Genomic DNA, 12,965 nt, shown 5'->3' on the forward strand with positions numbered 1-12,965 from the left:
AACAGTTTCCACGCAAGCAATTCCGAGTACAAATTTAAATTATGCAAGAAACAAAAACAAAAAATACCAAAATAGAAGATAATCTGCAGAAGGCGCTGAAATTTACCAAAAACTTCAACAAGCAGAGCAGTAGAAATTTTGAATAAAAAATCATATAACTCCATACAACTTTTATAAAACTGCAATAAAAAGCAACACAAATGCGAAAGATACACAAAGAGACAACAAGCAAAATGCAAATATGGAGGAGAAGAGAAGAGAAATAGAAGCTTCACGAGGATACCATGAATTGAAAAATATGCCTACGAAGATGAAGGTGTGACAGCGACTAACCTTGCTCACGGTGGTTTAACGATTTCGACGACGAGGTAGTGGTCTTGCAGGCGGCGATGGGCAGCGGCAGCAGCTTCAGGGTTAGCTCCAAGGTCTGATTGACATTATATTAGAAGAACTCAACCTGATTATTTGATTTGGTCAAAAGGGCAAATTAGGAATTAGATAATTAGAATGAGGGTATTTTGGACATAAATTGTTATTTAAATTTCTGTCTCTGTGACCCTACTTTTTGGAAGTACTGAAATACTGAAATTTTTAAGACAAAGACTGAAATTTTAGTACCAGTCTCTAGGCCAACAAACATAATACTGAGACGAAGTCCCCCAATCTCCGTCTCAGTACCTTAAAACAAACGCTACCTTAGTACACAAGGGACTGAAATTTCTATGGAAGAAGACTAAAACTTTAACAACATTTTATTTAACAACTAAAGATATTTTATTAAATATTTTTATTTCATCTCCATATTTATTTTGAACTAAACAATATACTAAGACATAATTCAGTCATGTATACTTTACACAAAATATAATACAAAGACTTAATTTTGTCTCAGTCTCTCAGTAGGTTGTGTTTAGAAGGGAGACTGAGACTAAGAGACAGAGACTAAATTAAGTCTTTGTTTGTATTTTGTGTAAAGTGTAAATGACTGAGTTATGTCTTAGTATTATGTTTGATTTAAGATAAAAATAGAGAGTCGAATAAGTGAAATTTGAGTCTCTCTCTCTCTTGTTTATGAGATTATTGAATTTGATTTTAAAATATGTTTACGAGATTGTTGCTTTTCATTGTAGTATTGTCGTTGGTGATAAATTGGTGATGACAGAGGTGTAGAGACGTGTTAGTAGTGAGGAGACTGAGGAGTAGATTCAGAATATAAACTTTTGAAAAAGACATTTTAGGAAAAAAATATTTATAATGTTTCAATTTTTGTCTCCAAATTTTTTTAATTTTTCATATTTATTAAAATTTTGTATCTTAAGACTACAATTTTAATTTTAATTTTTAATCACCAAACATAATACTAAGTCTAAGTCTCCTTTCTCAAGTCTTTAGTCAAGTATTTCAAGACAAATACAGCCTCAAGGTTTTAGGAGGGCCTCAACCACAATATTATTATCGATAATGTGTTGTGTGTGAATGTTGGCAAAATGGGAAAAGTTTTTGGATCATATGGCAGGCCATGATGATGTCGAAGGCTTCATGTGGCAACAAATATTTGGATCATATCGCATTGGACAGGTAGGCTCATAGCAATAATCTTTAGAGGGCTGTGTGTGAATGGGTCATAGCCTCATAAGCCTATCATGCCCATGTGCCTCCAGGAACTAGCTTTCCCGGACCCTCCCAACTCCCAACCACCACCAAAAACAAATGTGTGCATATTAAAAAGTGAAAACACAATAAAGAAATGAAGCAAGCTACTTGTAAGTAGTCACAATTGATCGATCCTTGGAGGCAACATATATCATCATCAAAATCATCGTAATATATAGAGTTAAGCTTCACAAGATTAATGGTTAAATTTAATTCACATGTTGGTTGGAACTCATTTCCAATAAATTATTGTCCGTATATAGTTATTATATATAGCTCATATAATTAATTATTGTAATTGAGAAAATCTTAGTTCCAATTATAAGTATTAACGGATGATAAAGTTTATTAGAAATTAAATAGTTATTCTATTTTTTATATATTCCATTAAAAAATTAGAATATAAATAGTATCACTAGTTATTATACGCGTATGCTTTATTTCATTAAGTGTAACTTGTTTTTTTTTATCATTATTTTTTTATTTTTCGAATCTTCGATCACTCTCTTTTTTATTCTCAAGAGTTCTGCAGCTTAGAACAACTAATTTACTATGGTGCAGTAAGCGTGGAAAAGCTGTAGATTATTAAATCAACAAGTAAATCCAAGAACTTAACTCCTCTCCTTGCAAGCAATAATGGCAGACAGAGAAAAAGGATTAGATGATCCAATTAATCCCCAAAATCAAAATTTAAATCAGAGTTTTTCAGCCTCAGATATGCAAACTTTAACAAGATTGATAAACCAGTTAACAATGCTTTAATCCCAAACAACAAGAACAACGTTAAGTCCAATTCAAGATCCAGCCAACCCATACTATTTCCACCCAAACGAAACTCCAGGTTTAATCCTCACTCAAACTCCATTGACGACTCACAATTATCACTCTTGGGCGACATCTGCTTGATTATCCATCAAATCAAAGAACAAATTAGGGTTCATTAATGGCACTCTCCCAAAACCAGAAAGAACATATCCAAAATTTGCAGCTTGGGATAGATACAACATTTTTGTCGTTTCCTGGATTCATTCCTCCTTAAGCATGGAGATCTTGCAGAGTGTGCTAAGATGCATTGTAACTTTAGACCTATGAAATGACCTCAAACACAAATTTTATTAAGGTGATCTATTTCGAATAGCAGATCTCCAAGAAGAGATATTTACCTTAAAACAAGGAGATCTTTCCATCACAGGCTATTACACCAAGCTCAAAGGAATTTGAGAGGAGTTAGATGAGTTCAAACCCATCCCAACTTGTGACTGCCAAGACCCGTGCTCCTGTGGATTGAAAGTTATGCGTGAATATAGAGAACAAGAGTATGCAATTCGACTTCTCAGAGGCCTCAATGATCAATACACTATAGTAACATCCCAAATTATGTTAATGACACTCTTCCCAAATGTCAATTCAATTGACTGTTTACTCTTGCAACAAGAACGCCAACTACAAGGATCGGACAATAAAAAAAAAAAGATCTTAATCAATGCTATCAATAACAATAGTTCTACTGGATCAAACAAAGATTCCACCTCGACCTTCAACACATCAACTCGCGAAGGAAGAGGCACGAATGGTCGTGGCAATATAGAAAGAAATGGAGGAGGTAGAGGACCTGTGAGAAGTTGTTCTCATTGTAGCAAAACTGGCCACACTATTGACACTTGCTATCATAAACATGATTTTCCCCCTCACTTCAATGCAGATTTACTTCTGTAAATGTCAATAATTTTGTAACTGATGAAAAATCTTGTGAGGACACCCAGAATCCTGTCTTACACCAAAACAACAATCAAGAAACTCAAAGTTTTGATGCTTTATTCACTGAAGACCAAAAAAAAGTTCTCCTTGCTCTCTTCCATCAGCAAGGCAATGATCTTCCTCACACTTCCCTTCAAACTCAAGCAATCAATACTGTAATTGCACCCTCAGCAAGTATACACCACATTTTGTCCATTTATCATATTCCCTTTAATTCCAATGATTGGATCATGGACACAGGCGCTACTGCTTATGTCATTTTTTTCTTAATTTCAAGGCAGCACTTCACATACTTAAGTACTTAAAGCAAGCACCAACAAAAGGGTTGCTGTTTGGAACTCAATGTGCCTTCACCCTTAGAAGTTTTTTGGACTCCCAATTGGGACACTTGTCCGGATACACGCCGCTCAATTTCAGGTTATTGTTTCTTCTTCGGAAACTCCTTGATTTCATGAAAAAGCAAAAAACAACACACAGTTACACGCTCATCCTTTGAAGCTGAATATAGAGCAATGGCGTTAGCAACATGTGAAGGAATTTGGATAACTTATGTTCTGGACAGCATTGATATCAAACTACAACAGTCTATGACCTTGTTTTGGGACAGTCAATCAACTCGGCATATAGCTATCAATCCTGTATTTAATTTTATGAAAGAACAAAACACATAGAGATTGACTGTTATAAAGTCAAAAAAAAAAATGCAGGATAGAACCTTAAAGTTGCTACCTATTCCATAAAAAAATAAATTACAAATTTGCTAACCAAATCCTTCACCCTAAAACCTTTTGAATAGTTATGTGGTAAGCTAAACATGTACAATTTGTACACACGTAATTTAAGAGGAGCTGTTGGTATATAGTTATTGTATTTTTTATTCTTATAAATTCTGCACCTTAAAATAACTAGTTTAACATAAGCAGATATAGTTAATCATGAGCCATCACAAACATGCTCTCATTCAAAACCTCTATGCACAACAATCTTGTGTCGCCATGTTTTGAAACATACCATTGTCTATTAAATTTTAAAAGTTTTAACTTAGATAAAAACTCAAATATAATTATTTTTATATAAAGTTGATAGATAATAATAATTAAATAATTATTTAATTTATTCGTCTAATTAACTATATGTGGATATCTACTTCCAATGTATTGATTGTAAAGAGCTAAAATGTTAAACACATATTTTGTTGTTTAATTTAAAGGTATCACTTTTAGATATTTTTTCATTTATTATTTGTTATCTATTACATATATATAATAATGAGAATGGAGAGAAATACCGAATACGACATACAATTTTTTAAGATATCCTTTATCATATACATTATACAATATACAAGAACATGCTATTTTTAGACATCCTTTAATTTATTTGAAAATTGCTAAAGTAGGGGAGTAATCCAGTGCAGGAGATGCATGATAGAATCGCGTGCACTCTGGCTTTTGTGTTTGGGGTGTGTGAACACCTGAGCCTGACTAAGCGGTGAAAGCGCCAAAGCTTCATCACCTTCCAAGTTCCAACTCTTGTTCTCCTTCAACTTCAATCAAGATACCCTAATTCTCTCAACACCACTTCCACTTCACTCTCTCCTCTCACTCAAACCCCAAAGGTATGCACTTTCCTCCTTCAATTTCCCTTCTTTTATTTCTCGCTATTCCGATTTCGCGCTTCCTTTTTATCTTCGTATGCCAAATATTACTCTACTGTGATTCTTCTTGCTTCTCTGTTTTTCATTTCTGATTCCATCAATCAGGATCCCAACCTTCGCTTGCTACTGCTTCTTCTTCTGTTTGCTGTTAATTTGTAGTTAGGTTTTTTGCTTTTGCACCAACTTCCCCCACTGAAACGTCCTTTTATACACAATCACTGTACTTTTTTAAATTAATTGCTTCTCTTTTATTGCGGAATTTCTCTGTCTTTGTGTGAGTCCATGCTTCATCGCCTTGCCAATTGTGGATTTCTTAGAATGAGTAATGGGGTGCGTGAATTCGTTTCACTATTGATGAACTTGTATTGCTTACTGTTGATCATGGGGCGGATTTGGTTAATTTTCGAGTGTTGATGGAAGCTGTAAGGTGCTTTAGCTCTTGGCTTAGTTTCCCTATTATTCTTCAACTAAAGAATAAGGAAGCTGCGTACTTATACCCGGCCAGTGCTTCCTTCATCAACTTCAATGCCTTGGCACATCTGGTAACGCCCTTTAATGGCAGCAAATTGAGCTCTAACTCATCAATCATGTGCAGTGCTGTCATTTGATCATGAGATATGTCTATGTCCAAATAAGCTGCTCCATAGTTTGTAGTTGTTGATAATGGCTTGTTGCTGAGTGACCGGAGTATGTGACAGTACCATCATCCTTCACATCACAATTCAGTGTTACAGTGGATCGTGGGCACTATAGCGCTATTGAAGCTATGATATTGGGTGGTGATAGACAAGCCCAATTCCACCCCTCTACCTTTCTGCTGCCTCTCAAGATTTTTTTAGTTCTCCCTAGAGATTTAGCTGTTGGTTTACATCATAAGGGTTTTAGGGTTTTGCTTCTTATTTCTCGTAGCCATTATGCTTCTTTCTTCTCATATCTGTTCTACGTCCACATAAACCAAGGTTTGAATCTTCTCCTGTTTGAAAAAAGGGGTTGATGCATCTTGTCCAGAACTTGGTTTTATTGAAGCAATGCAAATTTGTTTGTTATAAGTTGTTAGATACTGGTTACTTTCCTGATTTGACGTATGTGTGATAGAATCCAATATGTATTTGGTTGCCCAATGATCTGGAGTTTGGGCATGTTCTTATTTAGTTTGAGGTTCAAGTGTGGTTTAAAGATAAGTTTATTGGGATTTGCTGTGAATTTGACAGTATTGCATATTATTTTGATAAGTTGATGCATGAACTGGAGCAGAAATCCCATATGAGTTGAGTATGAGATAGAGTTCAGTGGAGACTCTCCCCTCTTATTGGCATGGCTTTAGGAGTGGGTTTTCTTCTAAATGGAATAGGAACCTGTTTTGTATATATCCCTAGCATGGATGGGTGGCTCTTTCCAACCTTATAGAGGAAGTCCCTTGTTGGATGATTTTGGGAAGCAACTCCCATTCATGGCAGGGGCTCTTCCCTTATATCATAATTTCGTCATCTGAGTTCAACCCTGGCAGTATGGAGTTAAGCACATGTTTTGAACAACTTCTATTTGTTATCTACCTTATGCATGGTATTGATGATTTTGGAATCAGGTCAATGTTTTATTTATATGTATAACCCATTTTCCATTTGCTCACTTTTACATGTGAGAAGGCTTTTGTAGTCCTATGAAGATGGACATTTGGCAAGCAAGCTGAAGTTGTACATAGGGTGTATATATATGTTCCAATATGGTCATATGTACACCTTTGTCATTGGAAGGGGGATTCAACTTACCAGTGCTGATAATAAAACCTATGATATTTTTCCTTTTTTATAGGTGTTGCGCGGTCTTGTGGAGAATGGGAAGTACTGGTACTGACAAGATGCCAGGCAATAACAGCACAGGAAGTTCAGAAACCACTATTGAGATAAAGATCAAGACCTTGGATTCACAGACTTACACCCTCAGAGTGGATAAACAGGTAATTCCTTGACTATCTCTAATTCTTCTTCACATTTCTTTTCAATTTCTTAAAATCATTGGTTTTATTTCTGCATATATAAACCAGTTTCTTGCTCTCTCTACAAGTAAATATTGTTAGAGCTTGTCAAAAAAGGTTTCATTTGTTTTTTTTTTTTAAATAATTGCTTAAGTTTCTTGATGCTTAAGCTGACATATTGTAATTACTTAGCTACTTGCTTTAATATTAAACGAATTGCTGCTCCTTCTAAAATTGTTCTCGGTCCTATAGATGCCAGTCCCTGCTCTGAAAGAACGGATTGCTTCTGTCACTGGAGTGTTATCACATCGGCAGCGCTTAATTTGCCAAGGAAAGGTTCTGAAGGACGATCAACTCCTGTCTGCTTACCGTATCCTTTCTCTTTATCTTTCTACTTTGTGCCAAAGGATTTTGAAAACGGAGCAAGACAGCTTTTTATTTATGATAATACATTAACAAAGAATCGCAGTTTCCTGTGAAGAAAAAGATTTGGAATACTTACACAATAGTACAACATAATTTGAAAATGGCTGTGTCTTCTCTACTTTGTTGATTTGCAACATTTTACCTGTAGTAGGATGCTTTTTGTTTAGCATAATAGCATTTTTTTTGTCATTGCTTCTTCCGCTTTGATAAATATTTGGAGAATTCATTTTTCCCATCTATCTTCTTATTAGAGGTTTGATATTTCTGGGCAGAAAGTCCCAGAAACAACAGATTCATAAGCTTAAGTATAAATTTTCCATAGAAAAATGAATTCTGGGTTGTGTGCCCCAATATGTGAAAGTTACAAGATTTCTCGTGGGTATAGTTTTCTCTGGTATGACACATTTAATTTTAGTTGGTAAATATTGATTTCATGAAATGTGGTTCTTTATGATTTAAATTTATAAATGATAAGCCTTCCATTGATGTTTATGCTTGAAAGTTGATTGGACTTAAAAGACATAAGTGGTTTTGGCAAACTAGTTTTATTGCTTTCATTCTCCGGGCAAATTTGCTTGTAACTATGTCTATGTTGTTTTTGTGTCATTTCTTCTTCAACATGGGTCTTCCCTAACACAAGTAGATGTTGAAGATGGTCATACCTTGCATCTGGTTTCTAGGCAACCTGATCTACCAGGATTTTTGCCCGGTCATTCAGGTTTGAAGTGAATAGTTGCTGGTTTTTTTTCTTTTTTTTTCCCCCTTTTTCGTAATTGAGTTATGTGCTCTTGTTTTTGGCGTAACAAATCCACCCTAAACCCTGTTTGCAGGGGCTGACCCAAATTCAAGCACAAGTCATGGCCACAGTAGTCAAATATCCCCGGGTGTAGTCATTGAAACTTTCAATGTGCCTGTTCAGGGAGATGGAGTTACTCCTGAATTCAGTAGGGTATGTTCTAAATAAGATGAGAAAGCCAGCAGATTTGACAGTTTATCTTGTTTACAATTGCTTTATTCTTCTTACTCCCTTGCAGATTGTTTCTGCTGTACTAGGCTCTATTGGAATTCCAAACTTCGGAAGTGGTGTTGAAGGGATTGATGTCAGGGTAATTGAATCTATGTTAGTTGGCCTCTTTTTTTTTTTTTTTTTCTTGTTAATAATGATAATGATAAATAAAAATTCTTTTCTTCCCTTTCTCATCAAAGAACTTCTCTTTATTGAAACCAAGAAGTTTTACTTAGTGTTTCAAGCTCATATAAGCATATGTCTCTATCTATTTATCTGGTGAACTATGACATAACATCTTGGGGTGCTGGCTTGGATGAAGGAGCATGACTCCCAAGGCTTTGGAAGAACTTCAGGTTCCAGTGGTCTTTCAGATTCATCCCATCCTCAGCCTGAACAAACTGGTTTGCGGTATTCATCAGATAGGTCGCGTAATACCTTTGTACATCCAGCAGCAGCTTCTTTGGGATCTTTGCAGCCTCCTGTATGGCTAAGTTCCTTATTTTGCTTTGCTTAGATATAGATAATTTTGTAGATTTGAAATTTGAGTTTCTCTCTCTAGGTGCTAAAAGCTTTAGCCTAATTAAACCCTAAAAGCCAACTTCTGCTTCATATGTTTTCTCATGTGCCTGTAGGTTATTCCCGATTCTTTGACAACACTATCCCAATTTCTGAGTCATATAAGTCACGAATTTGATGCAATTGGTGAGCACACCATGTTACATTTCATAGTCTCCTGTTTTGGCTCCTGTCATGTGGTTGTTTCCCTGAGAATAATGAAATTTATTGTATTTGCAGTCAGAGAAGGGGGCAATAATGTCCAAGCAGCTGAGGCTCATAGGAATGAAGAAATGGGGTCTGCTTCGTCACGATTGGGTTCAACAGCAGAAGCACTTACATCACCTGCATCCTTGGCAGAAGTCATGCTATCTACCAGACGAATGATGATTGAACAAGCTGGGGAATGCCTACTTGTGCGTTTTAAAGCATCTCCTTATAGTTTTATTCTGTATTGATTACCTAGCCAATTATAGAAGGGTTTATTCTTTGCATTTTTCTGCTTTTATTCTTGAAGTATCAGTTTGTAAGCTTTATTTATCACATTTTGTGTTGAACAAATTGCTGTAAGTTTGTTACATACTTCCACAGCAACTTGCAAGACACCTGGAGAATCAGGCAAATGTAACTGATCATTTGATGCGGTCAAGCATTCAGTCTAGAGCTTTGAGGACTGGAGTTCTGTTCTATAACCTGGGTGCATTATTCCTTGAGCTTGGCCGCACAACCATGACATTGCGCTTGGGTCAAAGTCCGGTATGTTTGGTTTCCCATCACTGGCATCTTATTGGCTAACTATCAGTTTGTGCTGCTGACCCTATCTTCCTGTTTAGTCTGAAGCTGTAGTTAATGGTGGGCCTGCAGTTTTCGTATCTCCGTCTGGTCCTAACCATATCATGGTTCAGGTTGTACTCACTCTGCTGTCTTCTTTGTAAAGAAAACTACTCTCCTGTTACTTATTGAAATTTATGCTTCCAGCCTCTTCCTTTTCAACCTGGAGCGAACTTTGGTACTGTCCCCATAGGAACTGCTCAGTCTAACGCAAGTTTAGGTAGTGGACTTGGTTCAAGTTTTTTCCCAAGGCGGATTGATATACAGATACGACGAGGTGCACAACATTAGTTTATTCTACCTGTGGTGCGGCCCTTCCCAGACCCTGCGTAATGCGGGATGCTTGTGCAATGGGCTGCCCTTTCTAAGTCCTGTTGCGTAATGCGGGATGCTTGTGCAATGGGCTGTCCTTTTTAAGTCCTGTTGCTTTGTATACTGCTCTGGGCCTCTAGCTAACTTTGTTTCTTATGTTAGGGGTCTCAACAGCCACACCAAATGCCAGTCAAGAAGAACGTGCTGATACACAGTCTGCTTCAGTACAAAGAAATCAAGGTGAAGGTCCTGCTAATCAGGCAGCCTCAAGGCGTTCAGATGTGGCTGGTGCTGGGGAGCAAGGAGTAAGGATTGTGCCAATTAGAACCATGGTTGCAACAGTACCAGGTTCCTTAGGTCGTCCACCTTCAGAACCATCTGGTAATTCTATAGGGGTTTACTATCCGGTTCTCGGGAGATTTCAACAGGTATCTTCAGGGCATGGGAATAGTGAACAAGGATCTCAACCAGCTAGTCAGCATCATGCTGTGCAACAGTCCAGTCATGAAAACACATTGCAAAGGCAAAACGAAGATTCTGCAAGGAATGGTAATTTAACACACGAACATTGTACTTCTGCAACTGATGATTGCTTCCCTTCCAGGACGTGTATACAGTTTGACATTGCAATCAAGTCTTTTGGCTCATTGATATGAATAGCACGTCTCCGCAACTTGATGCTTACTATTATTAGATACTTGAATATATCGTTCTACTTAATTTTATATGCTTCCTACTTCTGTTTCCTGCTTGAATTATTCCAAATTTGAGAGTACTCTACACAAATTGATTTTGTGCAATGATGGTGTGAATCAATATTATATTGTTGAAGTCATGCATCAAAGAATTTCAGCTTATTCATTGTCATATGTATAAAATACGGTTTTAGGAATGGGAAAAAGGACTACACTCTAACTTTTGTATTTGTTTGTTTTACAATCCTAACCATATATCTTAAAAAAATCGATTACATTATAAATGCATGCTTTTATATTCTTTGGTTCATCACTTTGGCACAAAATATGTTCCTCATTTAGCTTTTAGTAATATAGTGACTTGTATTAAATTTAGCTTTTGATATATTCAGGCTTAATTTGATTGTGCAATTTATTGCACTTCATTGTAGGATCCTCATCAACTCCTACCACAAGCTCGAATTCCCGTGTGGTGAATATCAATATCCTAGCAGCTGGTGGGGCCCAGAATAATCAGGAGTCTGAGCGACAGATACCAAACAGTGTTCTTCAGTTTATAAGGACCCTGTTTCCTGGGGGAGAAATTCATGTTGAAGACTTGAATTTACAGGGAACAAATTCAGGTTCTACCCCAGAGCAAGCTGCAACAGCAAGGGCAGCTCAGGCCCCTGAAGCTGAACCTAGGGTTAGTGATGAAGGAAGGTTTTTGTCAAACATACTCCGCGAAATCATTCCCCTCGTGTCTCAACAAACAGGCTCTGGAAGAAATCCTTCAGAGGAACAAGCAGCTCAGGATTCTTCATCACAGGTTACTTGATTCTATTGCAATTTAAATTTACTTAAGTCAACTTTCCTCAACCATAATGAGAACTTCTTGGCTTTGTTGCACATTTGGAATATAGCTATGAAAGTTTTTGTAAAATCCTCTCCCCTAAACAACGAGCTTACTGCTGACAAGTGGATGTGTTTTCAGGTGGAAACTGATGCAGGGACATCACGAAGGCGGAATGGTTCAGATCCAAGCCCCCCTGATTCTAAACGCCAAAAGGTTTTCTTTCTATTTCTTCTTTCTAATGCAGAGAGAAGGGAACCTGGATCTTCTTGGCTGTCTATTTGTAATTGTTATTATATCAGTGCCAGTTTGGAAATTTGTTTTTACAATTTTGACATGGCTTGATGATGCAGATGGAGTGATGGAGAGGATAATGTACATGATGCAGTTGTGGAAGATTGTGATCGTAACCATCGGAATTCAGGGCGGATGTGTTGATGTGAATTTGGTATTTTGTGTCCATCTCAGTCCTCATTCAACTTTGAGCTGTACTCAGATATCTATAAGAAGATTCGCTTGTCTTAAAGCGGCATCATGCTGTGCAATATTGAGAATAGAATTTTATTTTACAATTGGGATCGCCCATCATATAAAGTTCAATTTTTATATGCCTTTCAAACTTGAGACAATTTTCCACTTATAATTTACAACTTCTTCCTTCAAACTCAACATTAAACATTTTCTCGGTGCAAGCAATATATGAGTTGGTTTGGTCGGAAAAATGAGTACATGTAACACAGATTCGTCATAAGTTTTTATTTCTTCTAAACAAGTCTGTCATAGTGTTTGGTTTTTTTTTTTTCAGTCGGGAAGTTATTCGATACTTGTATACTATTATCAACCTTAGTTGTCCTATTTGATATCCAATTACTTTTTCCAATTTAAACTCGTATAACAACTCCACATTAACTAATCTAACTGGTTGTATAACACTCGTAACAATTATTATCATTTATTACACACTTCTTTCATTTTGTAATATAGGGTGGTTGTGAAAATATGATAAAATTTATAGCTCAAGAAGTTTTACCATAATCAACTATTAAGTATTCTTTTATCTAGAGACATAGAAAATAGAACATAATTAGTATTTTTTATCCGTAATAATATTACGGGAATATAAATTTTTTAAAATTACGATTTACTTTGTTCTGATAATATAGATTATGCATAGCACAAAAGATTTATAAAATCAAACTACTTTAAAAAAAAAGTCGTAGGTTGACAAAAATCTCTGGCTAAAAAGATCAAGGTATCTCTAT

General features: G+C 36.3%; 1 protein-coding gene across 6 annotated transcripts; it reads left to right on the plus strand.

Moving 5' to 3' along the window:
• Positions 1-4,774: 4,774 nt before the first annotated feature.
• Positions 4,775-12,425, plus strand: LOC107640725 (Ubiquitin-like superfamily protein). 6 transcript variants are annotated; one of them, XM_016344235.3, is made up of 16 exons: positions 4,775-5,029; positions 6,881-7,025; positions 7,296-7,413; positions 8,113-8,187; positions 8,300-8,418; positions 8,504-8,575; positions 8,798-8,959; positions 9,111-9,180; positions 9,274-9,449; positions 9,625-9,789; positions 9,867-9,938; positions 10,012-10,141; positions 10,351-10,725; positions 11,303-11,679; positions 11,845-11,919; positions 12,057-12,425. In XM_016344235.3, the coding sequence occupies exons 2-16, from the start codon at positions 6,903-6,905 to the stop codon at positions 12,063-12,065; spliced, it is 2,118 nt and encodes a 705-aa protein (XP_016199721.1). In that variant the 5' UTR covers positions 4,775-5,029; positions 6,881-6,902; the 3' UTR covers positions 12,066-12,425. The 6 variants fall into 6 exon arrangements, with proteins under 6 accessions (XP_016199721.1, XP_016199715.1, XP_016199725.1 ...); XM_016344229.3 differs by having other exon boundaries at positions 4,801-5,029; positions 10,339-10,725; XM_016344239.3 differs by having other exon boundaries at positions 4,817-5,029; positions 10,012-10,084; positions 10,339-10,725.
• The last annotated feature ends 540 nt before the right edge of the window (positions 12,426-12,965 follow it).

The sequence above is a fragment of the Arachis ipaensis genome, chromosome B1 (assembly GCF_059453495.1).
Source record: "Arachis ipaensis isolate K30076 ecotype BB chromosome B1, ASM5945349v1, whole genome shotgun sequence".
Lineage (NCBI taxonomy): Eukaryota > Viridiplantae > Streptophyta > Magnoliopsida > Fabales > Fabaceae > Arachis > Arachis ipaensis.